Below are 16,555 nucleotides of genomic sequence, written 5' to 3'. Positions count from 1 at the left end.
AATGTGGAGGAGGGGAAAGGGTTTGCTCTTGTGCTACCAATTAGTTAATTTTACGTTAATCACTTTTAAAATAGCATTTCTTATTTTGGTGCTCTAATTCAAGGGCTTATCTGCCAAGATTTCTGTTATAAAATGCTTTCCTTGTGAGAAATACAAACAGGAAGTGGTCAGTGGACAGTAGGAACAGCTGGTGTGTATGTGGCAGCCCTCAGTCTTCCCACAACTTTTTTTTAATGATGAGAAGAGACATCAGATTTCTGGTTTTGTGTGTGTGTGTGAGAGAGAGAGAGAGAGATGGAGGAGGGGGAGTGAAGAGAAAAATAGAGCCATTCATCAACTACTTATTTTATGTAGAAAATGTTTTGTTTCCTGTTTTATCAACCAAGCATTTAGTCTGTCTTATGATTGAAAGACGATCTCCCTGTAACCTTGAACCTGCATAAGGTCAGCTGTTCCACTTACAGAATGTACAGAGCTGCACAGCTTGGGTGATGAAGGCCCATGCGACTTCCCATGTGATTTTCTATAGGCTGACTTGCAACAGAAAGCATCTGATGCTTCTCTCTAGAAGGATACCTTAGGATGAGGACGTTCAACCTTCTGTCACCCACCTTAAGGGTATTCTGTACTCAGTTTCCAAGTTGGAGGGTGTTTTCAGCTTTTCCTGTCATACCTTTTGTGTGCGGGAATAGAAATGCTAACCCAAAACAAAGGGAAAAGGAAAAAGGAGGAAAAACCCTGCAACCTATTCGTAGCAAAAGGATTTGCCCCTGGCCCCTCATGGGTTAACCTTCCTGGTGGCTCAAACGGTACAAGCGTCTGCCTGCAATGTGGGAGACCTGGGTTCGATCGCTGGGTCGGGAAGATCCTCTGAAGAAGGAAATGGCAACCCACTCCAGTACTCTTGCTTGGAAAATTCCATGGATGAAGGAATCTGGTAGGCTATAGTCCATGGGGTCACAAAGAGTCGGACACAACTGAGCGACTTCACTCACTCACTCCTCATGGGGTTAGGGGTTAATGTCCCCTTTATGGCAGCCTTGCTCCCTTTGTGAGAAGCTTCTCATTGTGGTGGCTTCTCTTATTGCGGAGCACGGGTTCTAGGCGTGCGGGCTTTAGTAGTTGTGGGGCAGGGGCTTAGTTGCTACACAACATGTGGGATCCTCCCAGGCCAGGGATCCAACCCATGTCTCCCGAAGTGGCAGGTGGATTCTTACTCCACTGTACTACCAGGGGGGTCTGACGCTCACTTTTATATCAGCTCCCAAACTTGGAAAGGTGGGAACTTATTTGAAGCACAAATCTTCTAGATTTCTACAAAGCATATACAGCCTAATTCCTCCTTGTGAAAAGGCCATTTATTCACTCTCTGCTCCTGCTTGGTGGTATCAGCCCTCAGAAAGGACTGTGGTTGCTTTCCCCCCACTTTTGATATGATGCTCTGAATTTCTCCTCTCCCTGGTTGACCTGAGGCCAGTTATCCTCTGAGTGACTTAGAAGACATTTCACCTCTGTGCTCTCTCTCCAGCCTTAGCTTCCTGTGATACTTGATTTGAAAAGAAAAACGTCCTGATCTCACTCATTTAATTGGTTTTCTTCCAAAATCTCAGTCTTCAAAAATGTATGGTGAGAACTGAAGATAAAATTAGGATGCAATGGATTTGAAAACTGCTTTTTTTTTTTCATTCCCCTTACAATCCCATGCCGTGTGTTCATCTTCTCTAGGTAACAGCGACCAGTCCGGATCCCAGGAGAAGCTGCTTGTTGACAGCCAGGGCTTGAGCGGATGCTCTCCACGAGACTCAGGATGCTATGAAAGCAGTGAGAATTTGGAAAACGGTACTGTCAGCACAGATAATCACAACTGCATGGTCACACGCAAGCCTTCTGGGCTATTTCTTGGTGTCTGTGCTTTGGCTAATAACTATCTTTCTTCCTCAGCCTGAGCCATTGCTTTTGAGAAAACTAGAAATAGGGAGAGGAGCTTTTCCAGGGCGACTGGTGCTTGATTCAGATCCTTAGGTGGGAGGAAAATCTCTCAAGAACCTAGGCAATGGATGATGCTGAGAGATGAGTAGAGAGATCTTTTCATTAGTTACTCTTCCATCCTGCAGTAGCGCCTAACTGGCAAGAGCTTAAACTTGTGTGTTAGAGAAAGGGACCCCAAACTTCCCATTGTCTTGCAACTCTCGGAGGTTAGCCCTCCCTCTCCCTCTGGACCATGAAAAAACTCAAGGGGGTTTACAGTGGGGAGACCTGGAGTGCATAGCCAAAGACTTGGGTCAAATTACATCTCCAACCATCCCTTGCCCTTACCTCTGAAATCGGTAATACGAGTTTCTCTTTTATAGCTCCATGGGCGGAGGAGCCTGGTGGGCTGCAGTCCATGGGGTCGCAAAGAGTCGGACACGACCGAGCAACTTGACTTTCACTTTTCACTTTCACACATTGGAGCAGGAAATGGCAACCCACTCCAGTGTTCTTGCCTGGAGAATCCCAGGGACGCAGGAGCCTGGTTGGCTGCCGTCTATGGGGTCGCACAGAGTCGGACACGACTCAAGTGACTTAGCAGTAGCAGCAAGACTTCAGTAAAGTAGTAATATATCAAAAATACCTAGCATTTTGTAAACACTGATTATGAATGAAGCAGTGGGCTAGGTGCATATGTATGCAATTTGCTAATTATCACTCAAATCCTGCAGTGCATATTTTATAAGTGAAGATGCTAAAGAGAAACTGAACAATAACTGAAGCTCTCCTTCTCTTCCTCTTGGCACCACTCTGGCTCCTAATGGTCTTGCAGTCAATGGTAGACAATTTTTTTTGTTTTGCCACACCACATAGCATGTAGGATCTTAGTTCCCCGACAAATAATGGAACCTGAGCCCTGTGCATTGGAAGACAGAGTCTTAACCACTGAACTGCCAGGAAGTCACTGAACTGCCAGGGAAGTCTGAATGGTAAACAAAAGACCTGACTTTCCAATACCATAAGCATTTTCAAGTCCAAACTCTTAACTACTTAATGTCATCATACATCAGCCAGGGGTATTTGGGCTTAGTTGAACTTCAAGCCAGAAGGGATTGGTTTGTATATGTTATATATATAGTTTATATATGTTATCATAAGTACCTTCACAAATCATGGATTGGATGAAGGAAGGTGGAGCTTCCTTCAGTATGTTGGAAAAAGGCAACATATTCCATAAAAGATCTCTTTGCCTATTTGTTTGCTTATTTGTTCTGAGGAGCAGGAATATCCTAGGCCTTAGGACTGTCGTTCATGAGTCTCTCATTTCAATATGAGAATTTCGAGAAGCTCTGCTGAGAACATTGTTACAAAACAAGGGCATGAAAGTTTGGTTTCTTCAGATCATTATCATCCATCACCTCAGTTTTTCTTCTTAAATAGTAAACCCAAGCAGGCCTGGCCCTGAACATTCAGATCGGGGACTGCAGTAGCACAGTGACTCCTTCTGTAAACAGATACATCATGGCAGCAGTATATCATCATTTCAGTAGGAAAATATTTAAATTCATATTAAAATAATGTGAAAAGTCTGACTTTACTCAAATATTGCTTAATTGTTATGAAAGCTAGATCTCTGAATGAAGGGTACGTGATTAAATCATAAATATTACATTTTCATTAGAAAAAAAAAATCTCAAAACTTCAGACCAGCTAGACAGAAAGAATATAATTACCCACATCTGATATGGTACTTCCTTCCCACTCAGAGAGCATGCATGACTAGGGGCTCAGAGTTACGGTGCCCAAAACTTTACACATTGGGCCAGCCCTCCTCATGGTCTAGTTTTTGAAAGCTATTGGAGAATATGTATTTTTAGTTTGCGGAGCAGGTCCCACACCCACTACAAATGATGGACTCAGTTTGAATCAGTGGTTTACTTATATCTTCCATAGTTTAATGCATTTCATAGTTTAATGAAAAGACATTCGGTAAACAGGTTTTGGACCAATAGGATCAACCATCAATTTCACTTTGAAAAGCAGAGAAGTATAGAGTGTAGATAGGAAATTGCTAGAAGTCCACAATTCAAACCAACTAAAAGCACTTTAAAAGTAAGATGCTTTCGAACTAGATTTTGACATTTTCTGCCCAAACTTTTCTGCTTTATCCACAAAATAGTTAAGGATATGGTACCTCTCCCAACCTTTGCTTTTTCACACATGAAACCAAGCTGCACAATTTTGCTCTGGTTTTACTAGGAGAGTATTTTCACTGAGTGGAGAAGTAAACACCAGGTTTACAGCAGCAGTGCCTCTTGTGCAGTTTGTAACTTCTGATTTGGGAGCTCATGCTGCTTGAATCTCTGGTTTTTATCTATGATCTTTGGGATCCTGCAAGCCCCAGAGGCCCGGAGGGGGCGCTTGGTGGAGTGAGTGATGGTGGCCACGGTAGAGGGGCTGGGCCTCAGCCTTGAGCGACCTCCACACTTCAACTTTGCTCTGTTTTATAAATGAAGCTTCATTACAAAGGATCCTCCTACTTTGAAAATCACTGATTTCAAAAGTACAATGTTCTGAAAAAAAGACAATTTTCTTACCATTATGAACGCTGTGGTAATCTTTTCCTTTCTGACCTCTTCACCGTTCTCCTTTCCAGTTAGCCTCTGCTGACTGCGGTGTGAGGCGAATAAATTCCGTCTAAAATACCTGCAGCCGTAAAACCGAAATTGTGTGTCTCCTATGTCCTTTCCTTTTCGCAATAAAAACCAACATTTGACTGTTGGGAACTATTAGGTCCATAAGGAAAACAATTTACCAGGTAGACCATCCATCAGGGCCACACGAGCAGCGGTATCTTAAATGCCTCAGCTGCATGACCGAAGAACAGAGCGAAATCAAGGGAGAGGACCATTTGAGGGCCATGAGTCTTGTTCGTTGTTTCCCTGTCCTAACAGCCCAGAGGTAGTCCGTAGGAAATTCCAGATGGCTTACTTGTCTCAAACAGAAAGGGAGTCCTAAGTGGACGGGGATCAGGTGCCCTCAGTGTTACCGTGGGCAGCTCTGTTCATCAAGGAGAAGAAGCAGTTAGTATCAGTCAACAATCGTTACGTAAGTAGACTGTGACTGGTTGATAAGTTTAGTTATCAGCCTGACAGTTAGTTTACTTTAATGAGGTCTGTTGCTTCAGTGGTTATTAGAACCGTATTGGTATCTTAAAGACTCTCTGGCAGTAGACTCACCTAAGCTTGTTTACTCATTGTTAGCAGGATTGGCTGATGGTTTGCAGGATACATTTATTTTACACGCTTGAACAAAACAAAAAGCAGTGAGGGCTTGAAAGACGTTTTGAGGGTTCAGTGGTCACCGGTGAACCTTGGGGGGATACCATTTAAAGCAATGGTCCCCTACCTTTTTTGGCACCAAGGACCGGTTTCCTGGAAGACAATTTTTCCATAGACAAGGATGGAGGGAGGGATGTTTTGGGGGTGATTCAAGTGCATTATATTTATTGCACCCTTTATTTCTGCTACTATTATATCAGCTCCACCTAAGATTATGGGGCCTTTGATCCCAGAGGTTGGAGATTCCCCTATGTAATGAACCTGTCTCCTTTGCAACCATGGTCTTAGGAAACTGTACTCTAATCAGAAATCCCATCAGTGTGGTTCCTTAGTGGGATATGGATATGCCTTCTTCCACACTGACTACAGCTGCGAACAGACATTAGGCCTAGATTTATATTATTGCCTGACACAGCATATTTTCTTTCCACATAACTCAATTAATTTTCATTTCCCTGAGTCCTTTAATAAGACTAAAAATTCTTTCTAAAAAATAAAAATGGAACCACAGTAGCTCTACATCACCAGTGGTGATTTTATGTCCTTAGTGTAATTCCACAACGGGATATGGGAGTTGGAGATTTCAATAACGTTAGCGCACCTTTTACATCAATTTGATTGATTTGCTTTTTAAGATGCGATTGTAAAAAATCTCTCCTTGCCTTGTAGGCAAGACTCGGAAAACTGGCCTCTCTGCCAAGTCATCAACCGAGTCCAGCTTGAAGTCTTTCAACAGGAACCAGCTGGGCAACTACCCAACCTTGCCTTTGACGAAGTCAGTGGACGCTTTGAAGCAGGGAGGGGAGGGGAGGCTGGGCGGTGGTCTCACCCCTCTCGCCTCCAAGAGCTGTGATCCCCCGTGTGTGACTGATCTGAATAAAAACCGAAGGAGTCTCCCCGTTTCCATCTGCCGGAGCTGTGAGACCCTGGAGGGCCCACAGACCGTGGAGACTTGGCCCCGGTCCCACTCCCTGGACGACCTTCAAGGAGAGCCTGAGAAAGATGTGCCTGGCGAGGTGACAGAACCCTCTCCTGAGATTGTACCTGAAGTGCCACAAAAGACAGCCCCCTCCGTCACAAAGGTTCCAAGCCCCAAACGAGATTCTGCTGTTGACAATGCACTGCTACTGACCCAAAGCAAGAGATTTTCTGAACCTCAGAAAACGACTGCTAAGAAACTGGATGGCCCAATGGGGCCCTTTTCACGGGGTGCATCCCCCCCTCCATGTTTGCCCAAAACCTTTGACACCCAGCCTCCTGCCATTAAACCCAGTTTAACACGGACGCCTCTGGAGGGTCATAGGAAAGGACTCGATTTCGAAGGAACACATCACCCCCCGGGCACCAAAGAAGGCATGGACGCTGAGCAGAGGGGCCCCGAGGTCAGAACGCAGGCCAAACCTCCTGTCCAGCCTCCGCCCGTTCCCGCCAAGAAGAGCAGGGAGCGCCTCGCCAACGGGCTGCATCCTGTCCCTCCTGGTCCCCCCGGCGTCCCCAGCCCCGACGCACCCAGCCTGCCGCTTAAAAAGGGCAGCCCTGGCGGCCCCAGCGACTGTCCCCTGGTGGTGGCGGTGGCCAGGCCTCCCCCCGGGCCGGAGCCAGGCAGCCCACCAAGCACCAGGCCACCACCCTGGCTGTCGGAGCTGCCCGAGAGCGCCAGCCTCCAGGAGCACGGCGTGCGGCTCGGGCCCGCGCTGGCCAGGAAGGTCTCCTGCGCCCGCGGGCTGGACCTAGAAATGCTCACTGAGAACAAGCTGCGGGCGGAAGGCATTGACCTCACCGAGGAGCCCTATTCTGATAAGGTATCCGAGGCCCTGGCCCCCCACCCCTGTAAATTGGGGGTGCCAGGCAGGAACAATGTCATTGTCCCCCGATGGCAGCTGGTGGCAGACAGTGGCAGGGCAGGGGGCCCTTGTCACCCCGCGCTGGGTGTTCAGTTGAACAAGGAGCACAGTGCCCAGATTAAATGCAAACACAGCCTTGGGGGATTTCTTTTTCTTTCCCTTCTCTTCTTTCACTTGTTTGTATTTAATTTTGGCCACCTGTTCTTTGCAAGGAGACCTATCAGTCATTACTAGAACCAGGTCCTGAAACAAAGCTCCAGTTTCCATGTGTTACTCAACATATTTGTATTTAAACTTTAACAAATCCCCATTTCGTTTCATTGGATGTAAAATTGAATTAATAGTAACCTTCGTAAGTACCTCTTAGAAGTATTAATAGGAGAAAATGTTAATAATATCAATGTAAATCTATTTTGAAAACTGTGGAGCCTTGCTGCTGCTAAGTCGCTTCAGTTGTGTCTGACTCTGCGACCCCAGAGACGGCAGCCCACCAGGCTCCCCCGTCCCTGGGATTCTCCAGGCAAGAACACTGGAGTGGGTTGCCATTTCCTTCTCCAATGCATGAAAGTGAAAATTGAAAGTGAAGTCGCTCAGTTGTGTCTGACTCTTCATGACCCCATGGCCTGCAGCCTACCAGGCTCCTCCATCCATGGGATTTTCCAGGCAAGAGTACTGGAGTGGGGTGCCATTGCCTTCTCCAGTGGAGCCCTATTCAGATGTAAATGGGACTTCCCAGGTGACACTGGTGGTAAAGAACACGCCTGCCAGTGCAGGAGATAAAAGAGATGAAGGTTTGACCCCTGGGTCAGGAAGATCTTCTGGAGAAGGAAATGGCAACCCACTCCAGTATTCTTACCTAGGATTCTCTAGGTAACAGAGGAGCCTGGTGGGCCCCAGTCCCATGGGGTCACAGAGTTGGACATGACTGAAGCGCTACTTAGCATCATTCAGATGTAATATTATACTGTATGATATCTGTATGGTTAACTGGGGATAAAAGATTATATAAAATACCCCATTGTACTAAAAACATTGAGAACTATAATGAAAACTATTTCTCATTTGTGAAAAACACAAACATGTAGAACTGTGCGTGTGTGCTCAGTCACTCAGTCCTTTTCAACTCTGAGATGCTGTGGACTATAGCCTGCCAAGCTCCTCTATCCATGGAATTTTCCCAGCAAGAACACTGGAGTGGGTTGCCATTTCCTCCTCCAGAGAATCTTCCCCACCCAGGGGTTGAACCTGAGTCTCATTGCATTGCAGGATGATCCTTACCTCTGAGCCACTGGGGAAGCCCAGAGTACATCTACCAATATCAAAATGACTTTGAAGACAAATACATGAAAACAGATGTAGCTGTATGTTAGTCCTAGAAATGCATGAATTGTTTTAATGTATTCCTGAGAGTCTTTGTTATAAGCGCCTTATGACCTTGAATGCGTTATGATAAAATACTCCTCCTCTGCCTTAATATTTAGTGAATGAACCCCTTTGAGTGGAAAGTAGTGGGAATTCTACTGTACAGTAAATGCTGGCCTAGTATAACTCTTTGTAGCTGAGAGACCAACAGTAGATGATCTATAGAGCACAAGTTTGCCCTTCAGGGAGTAACCTTTTGCAAAATGATCACATAGAGTGAGGTGAGGACCTTAGACCCCACAATGGAGGGTGATTGTGTTCTACTTTAACCATCTTTCAAGACGTTATTTCCAGAGCTCATCACTACCTAAAAGATACAGATGTAAAATATTATCTCTAAAATGTTTGTCCTGACACTAAAGAAAATATATGCACTTCAAATTAAAACTGTTGGTCCTACTTCTAGTAGCTAAATGTCTTGTCCTACCTTATGTTTGCTGTTCTTGGAGAAAGAAAAAGATCCTTGCAACCCTTGCTGAGAGATTTCTGTTCTCGCTCACAGCACGGCCGCTGTGGAATTCCTGAGGCCCTGGTGCAGAGATATGCAGAAGACTTAGACCAGCCGGAAAGGGATGTCGCCACCAACATGGACCAGATCCGTGTCAAGCTGCTTCGGAAGCAGCACCGCATGGCGGGGAGCAACCCACGGTTTAGGGCTCCCCTCACCCAGCTTTCTAAAGTCCATTCAGTTGTAGGGCTTAATGATGGGCATGCTGGTAGCCACTGAGTAGACCAGGATTCCTTATAAGATATCAAAGGGAGATACCTGGGGGAAAGTAATACGTATTCAGCCTGCAGAGTTTTAAAAATACAGTTTCTGAAAGAAAAAGGTGAAAATTATCTCCCAGAACTGTGGAAAAAAAAAAAATCCATTTGGTTATTTCTCTGCAGGTGTATAATAGTACATGTACAGTTGGAAACCTTAATGTTTTCAGTTATCAGATTTGTGAACCTATTTCTTTGTTACTGAAAAGTTTTTTATATTATTCATGTTTCAAAATGTTCTAGTAGGTGTGTCTTAGTTCGGCCAATTCCATACTTTTAAGACATTTAGATTTTTTCCCCAAACTTTTATTTTAAATAATTGAGTGAAGAATGTCCTGGTTAATAAATTCTATAGACTTTGTTGACTAATTTCTGAGGATGTAGTCCTTTAAGAGGATTTGCTTCATTAAGACTTCAGAAAATCTCAAGAACTTGCACATTTGGTGGTAAATTGCCTTTCTGAGAGTTATCTCACTTGGCCTTCACAGAAGTCAAGTATAAATGTCCATTTACCTGCCCTAGCCAACATTTATTAGTGTATTTTTAATTCTTTATAATTGATTAATTTTAATGCTTAGTTTAATTAATGCTTAATTTTCTGGATGTTAATGTAGATTCAAAATACAGAAGAAAATCTACATGAGTATCATTGCTTTTCTGGGTATCTTATTTTTTCACACTATCACATAGGTTTACTTCTTCAGTCACCATAGGGATCATTGATTGAAGAGGTGTGACCACCATGAGACAAAATAGCCAGAAACGTAAATGGTGATGGTTTGGAGACTTCCACACATAATTGGGGTTAGATCTAATTCCAAGGACCTCAGACACTTTCTTGAGGATATGTCTCACCTTGAAAAAACAAAGCCAAGAAAGAATTCTTAATGCTTTGACATCTCATGGTATTATCCCTTTCTGATAGTGTAGTATTAAATATAATATTTCAGTAGTTCTCCTCTTAGGCAGAGAAGAAAGAGCTCTCCAGTGGCACCAGTCAAATCTTGATGAAATCGCTTTCTTTGTTTACCTAGATCCCAAGCGGTGGACTCACAGAAATCTGCAGGAAGCCCCTCTCTCCCGGCTACGTGTCGTCCGTGTCAGATTGGCTGGTTTCCATCGGTCTGCCCATGTATGCCAGCGCCCTCTCTGAGGCGGGCTTTAGCACCCTGGGCCAAGTGCCTTCTCTGTCCCACACTTGCCTTCAGGAGGCTGGCATCACAGAGGAGAGACACATAAGCAAGCTCGTGTCTGCAGCCAGACTCTTCAAACTGCCACCAGGCCCGGAGGCCATGTAGCCAGGCCCGAAATGGGCCTCCCTGGACAAGAGCCACCCGTTCACTGTGCTCATGATGCTGATGCAATTCCTCCTTGGCTGGACACGCAGACCAGACCCAGGAGAAAGGCCCAGTGTGCTGCCAGCAGAACTCGGAATCTTGGCACGGGACTGATGACCTTCTCTTCTCCAGAAAAGCCCCCTCCAGGAAATTGGTGTGGTTCTCTGTGACCCGCAAAGGAAAGACAAGCACTTAGTTTTGTTTTCAGGATACAGTAGAACCAAGATGCCGACTTGCCACAGATGCTTTGCCCACAGTCTTGTCTTGGTGCGCTGGGCGAGGGCAGGGGGCAGGGAGAGAGGCTGCCTGTCCCGTGTCTCAGCATGCTCCTCACCCTTCCGTCACCCTGCAGGGTTCCTGAGGCCCAGACGGGCTTTAGCCAGGCCAAAGTAACAGCCTCGGGAGTGATTGTACACTATTGACCAGGCTCATGTGTTCAAAAGTAAGAAAATCTGGCTGCACTGGAAAAAGAAAGCCCTATTCTCCTTTAGGTAAACAAGAGACGTTTTAATAATTGCTTTCTAGCAAATCAGCATTTATTTGCCTTAATGTAAGCTTTTAAGCAGTTATCTAACCTAGTGTTCACTACCTTGTAACCGTAGTTTCAGATCCTCAGCTTAGACTGCCATCTAACGTATGTGGGATGTTTCCAACAGAAATGGGCTTTTCTAATTGTCTCACTCTATCGTGGCTTATTTTGTAGGGGTGTTTATCAGGCCAGGATTCATGTTGACTTTCAGACTTCAAACTAACTACCAATCTGGTAAAAAGCTCGCTGAAATTCACAAAGATATCATGTGTGAGAGACTGTTTGTGTGTTGAGGTTATGATCTTTAATTTTAATCAGTTTAGTGTTGTTGCCATGTTGGTCATTGTGCTGCAGTATTGACTTGGAATCTTGACCGTGTCCATTCCAAAATTCGGTCATCGGATAACGGATCACCTTTGCAAAAAGTCATTGTCAGTTGAATATTTAAGGAAGATGTTCTTTAAAGGGAAATAGTTTATAAGATATTTTAAAAGATTTTTTTTCCTGGTTTTATAGTTAAAATACTGTTTTCCATCTTATTTAGGTAATTCACTTAAATACAATAAAGGTTCATTATGGAGCCAAACAAACTATATTGGCCATGTATTAAATAGTTCGGAGAAGGCAATGGCACCCCACTCCAGTACTCTTGCCTAGAAAATCCCATGGACGGAGGAGCCTGGTAGGCTGCAGTCCATGGGGTCGCTAAGAGTCGGACACGACTGAGCGACTTCACTTTCACTTTTCACTTTCATGCATTGGAGAAGGAAATGGCAACCCACTCCAGTGTTCTTGCCTGGAGAATCCCAGGGACCGGGGAGCCTGGTAGGCTACCGTCTATGGGGTCGCACAGAGTCGGACACGACTGAAGTGACTTAGCATAGCATAGCATTAAATAGTTGCATATTTTCAGTTCTTTTCCAACTGATTTCAGCATTCTCTTTTAATCTATTGTCTGATTTTCTGGCAGACAGAAATTATTGTTTCCAGTTGCTTATAAAATGATTTTCCTTTACATTCTCATCATGAGCCCTATTTTAAGCATCGGGTATGATCATTTATGGTAGAAGTGCTTAGAGTCGTGATTTAAAAGTTCTGTAATGTTTTATCTACTCATTAAAACAAATGATATCCCTCAGGGGAGGGGGGTGGGAAAGGTGTTTTCATGAATTACAAAGCCATTTTACCATTTGCTTTAAAATAGATCTGGATCCATATTTCTGAGGAAAAGGACGTTCTCAGGTGATATATTTTTTTTTCATGCTTTTGGTATGCATTTTAAAGAATAATATATATTTCTTCAATAACAGTCACCTTCTATAAGATGCCATGTAAGAAGTTGTGGAACACTAGAAGAAAAAGCTAAAGCAGCCAAATTTCTATTGAACTCTTCAGCCCATTATGACATTCCTGTGGGATGTGACATTCCATGGAAAGCGTAAGGAGGCTGCAGGCTCTCCTGTAACTGTCACTGGAAGGGATTTCACGAGTGAAGGAGAGGGTGCTTTAGAATGGATGGGCTCCTCACCCCATGTTTTTGGTGCCTCAGCGTGACTTGTGAGAGAGCCTGCTCAGAGTTGAAGCTGAGCTAAAAGACCACACGTACCAGGGAAGTCCTATAGTCAGGTGATACATAGGAGCAAAGGAGAAGGGAAAATCGTACGTGAATTTCCTGGTGTTAGTTCATTTTCACCGTAAGATTTTCACTTATGTAGAAGAGGTGCCAGAAAAGTGAACTTTCTGAATATGAGTTTTTAAGAATGCCAAACCGTAATTTTTTTTTTTTCATTCTTCTTTGGAAATCATTGCCTTTGCCTAGAAGTGAAATTCAGGGACCATGAATCATTTTCAGTGGAAGGGCTTCCTAGTCTGTGGGATCTGAGGTGATTTTTACTTTATTGTGCTTTTTATTAAAATCCTTTTGTTTTTAAACTTTTAGTATTTGTTTGGTCTTCCTTTGCTTTAAACTTTTAAATTGACCTTAGAGAAGCCTGAATGCTTGTGTGTGACATTTGACTGAGATGGTTCGCGGCCGCCTGTGGATGCCGGAAGGCAGGTGGTCGGCTTCAGCAATATCCGGTTTTCATCCATTGCACTTGGTGCAGAATGTTGAGGAAGGGTGAACACTGCTGTTGCAGGAAAGCACAAGAGAAACCTGGAGAGGCAGTTCGGCTCAGGTAGCTACACATCCGTTGTGTGTCACTTTTTTCTTTGAAGCTGTCTATAAGGAAATGCAGCCAGCCCCAGCCACTACTTACATTCCCAGATAACCAAGAAGGAGATAGATTTTTCATGGCCTTGCCTTAGTCAGAGGCCCTTTTCTCTTTTCCTGTACCCAGGAATGGGTGAAATTGGAAATAAGTAGTCTGTTGAAAATTAGTTCCTGACAGAGCACAGTTTGCTTTCATAATTGCAGCAAGTCCGTTCACCAAGTCAACGCTGCATGTGTGTACTGTATTATTTTCAGAACAAAAAGTCTGAGTCCACGTTATCTCGATTTTGAATTGATAGAGAAACAAGAAACTGTCAAGCAAGTTATATAACAACTAACAACATTGCACTTTCTGTATATGAAATCAATATTTAAATAACTTATTTTTCTCCATTGCTGTTCTTAAACATTGTAAGTAGCTGTAATATACCAGTACCAATATGTTCTTGCGATTGCTTCAGCCCAAGAAAGCTGTGTATTGTTTTAAAAATTGTAAAAATTATTGTGATGATTCATTTAGCAAAAAGAGGTGGACAGAAGGGTTTTCCTATGTATCAAAACTTGTCTATAATTATGTCATCTATGTACCTAGAAAAAAAAAGTAAATAAATTTCTTCAGTTGAATCTGTCTCTTTTGTTGTTCCCTAGGTATTTCAAAGGTGAGTAGAAATGAAAGGGAATTAATGAGGTGTGGTTTAACAATAAAATGTATTGGGAAAATAGTAGTTGTACACAACTATACTGCCACATTATTTTCTGCCACATCACCAAAACTCACTATCACATTCAAATTCTCTTTGACAACTTATTTCAGCTTTTTTTTTTCCAAATATTGCACAGTCAAGTCACATAAGCACAGTATCTTAGCCCAGAAGGAGATTTTGGAAGTCATCTCTAGTCTAAGCCCGTTTTTTTCAATGAAGAGTTTGAGTCCACACAGACTTGCCCAATATCATAGGTAATCAGTAGTTAAATGGAAACAATCCAAGTCTTCCACTGAGAGAGAAAAACTTCTAGATTGGGATATCCTAGAAATTAAGCAACTTGACAAAAATCATTTTCAACTTAGTGTACTGCAACTGATATAAAAACGTGTTTTTAATTAGGAGGAAGTGTGTAATTCAACATTTTGAGTAGACAATACATGTATTTGATACAAACCCAAAAGCGACCCTTTCCTTTTCTTCCAGCCACCTATTTCTCACACTACAGGTCAGTATTACAACCGCTGTTTGCGTGCCTTTTCAGAAATGCTCGGTTTACAAATAAAATGGAATAAGCATTTTTCCATGTAGGAATGACAGCATTTCCCCACAGCTTTTCACTTAGCATGTGGAATTGTTGTGTTACGTATATAATTTTGATAGAATAGTTTAAGTCCCCTGGTGGATTTCAATAAAGGTAGCTTTACCATGATAAATCTTACTTACAAATCATGGTTTTACTCCCCATTCGCCCAATCCATTTTGTAAAGGGGGATATTTCATGTAGTCTTAGAGTTTGGGGTTCCTCTGAAGTGAGAAAGAAAGAAAGAAGAAAGTGTACTCAGTCGTGTCTGACTCTTTGCGACCCCATGGACCGTAGCTTACCAGGCTCCTCTGTCCATGGGATTTTCCAGGCAATAGTACTGGAGTGGATTGCCATTTCTTTCTCCAGGGGATCTTCCTGACCCAGGGATCAAACCCAGGTCTCCTGCATTGTAAACAGACGCTTTACCACCTGAGCCACCAGGGAAGCACTTCTGAAGTGAGGCATTATTTTAAAGAATTGATCATAAACCTCAAATCTTGTTTATCTCAAGCTGACTTCTAAGATTCTATAGCTCAATTATTTTTTATGATCCCTACGAAACCTTGATTGGATTCTCGGTATTGGTTATAACTTGGCTTCATATGTGGATGCTTATGTTGTATTCATTTAGAAGTTAGAAGGAACATAAATTTGATTACCGGAAGGAGACAAGGAAAGGGTGGTTCTCATCTCACCACACAACTTACTTGGGGGCGTCTTAGAATAATGACTTTCTTTATTCTGTAATAATGTAATAATAATTCACTATAATAACGACTGACTTTATTTCTGAGGATCGACTCAGAGGCAAGTGTACACGGGACTTCTAGGGGTGTGTGTGAGGGTGTGAATGAGAGGGAAGAGGCAGGAGAGGGTAGAGGCTAACTCAGGTGTAGGTCTGAACCACTCACCCATGCATCAGGGGGCCACGGGCAGCATTATTCGGAAGCACTCTAATTCCTCACGTAGTGCTCCTCTTACACTGCATCAGAGAAGAACACTGACAAGGAAGGTGAGCCGTCCCCTCTCTGAAACTCCAACGAAATACACAAAGGTCGTAATCAAACCAGGTTTGAGCCCAATATGGAAGGACCCCCAGATACCTGTGTGGGAGCCAAAGGAGTTAAAATTAATCTGACTGCAATTTACTACCATCCTCGTTTATCTTCAACACTCTTCCCAAACTGAATGTCTGATCTTCCCTCCGTTTCTCATCTCAATTAATGGTAACTTCTGGTCACTTAGATCAAATCCCTTCATCATCCTTGACTTCTTTTTTTTCCTCCTGGTCCACACCAAGCTGTCAGGAAATCTTCCTGTCTCTACTTTTGACATCTCTCTGGAAGCTGACCCCTTGTCACCAGCTCCACTACTATGGTGGCCGCCACCCTAGCAATTCAGGCTCTCGCCTGCATTGTTCCAGAGCCACCTGCTTCCCCACCCCCATCCTTGCCATCCAGCACTCACAGCAGCCTGAGTGACACAGCTGTGAATGTTTGTGTCCCTCCCAAATTCAAACATTGACGCCAGTCCCCCAGTGGGATAGCATTAGGAGGTGGGGCCTTTGGGAAGTGATTAGGTTTAGATGAGGTCACAAGGGCAGAGACCCAGGTCGGGATTAGAGTCTTTATAAGATGAAGAAGGAACTATGGGGCATCTTCTCTGTCCGTGTGAGGACCCAGTGAGAAGCCTGGCTTTGACCCACGAGGAAGAGGGTTCTCAACAGAAGCTTAATCCTGCCAGAACTTGATCTTGGACTTGAACTGTGAGAAAATTAATTTCTGTTGTGCAAGACATCCAGTCTATTGTATTTTATTATGGCTGCCTGAGCAGACCCTGTAAAA

At 43.7% G+C, this 16,555-nt stretch overlaps 1 protein-coding gene across 6 annotated transcripts in view; it reads left to right on the top strand.

Moving 5' to 3' along the window:
- SASH1 (SAM and SH3 domain containing 1) overlaps positions 1-14,047 on the top strand; it is a 265,093-nt gene extending 251,046 nt beyond the window's left edge. For all 6 annotated transcript variants that reach the window (XM_010862553.1, XM_010862555.1, XM_010862552.1 and 3 more), the window contains 4 exons: positions 1,726-1,839; positions 5,982-7,114; positions 9,081-9,212; positions 10,378-14,047. In XM_010862553.1, the coding sequence (XP_010860855.1) occupies positions 1,726-1,839; positions 5,982-7,114; positions 9,081-9,212; positions 10,378-10,641 (1,643 nt within the window). In that variant the 3' untranslated portion in view covers positions 10,642-14,047. The remainder of the gene's footprint in view (positions 1-1,725; positions 1,840-5,981; positions 7,115-9,080; positions 9,213-10,377) is intronic.
- The last annotated feature ends 2,508 nt before the right edge of the window (positions 14,048-16,555 follow it).

Source organism: Bison bison, unplaced genomic scaffold (assembly GCF_000754665.1).
Source record: "Bison bison bison isolate TAMUID 2011002044 unplaced genomic scaffold, Bison_UMD1.0 scf7180017864483, whole genome shotgun sequence".
NCBI classification, from domain to species: Eukaryota; Metazoa; Chordata; class Mammalia; order Artiodactyla; family Bovidae; genus Bison; species Bison bison.
This window is presented reverse-complemented; position numbering and strand designations above follow the sequence as displayed.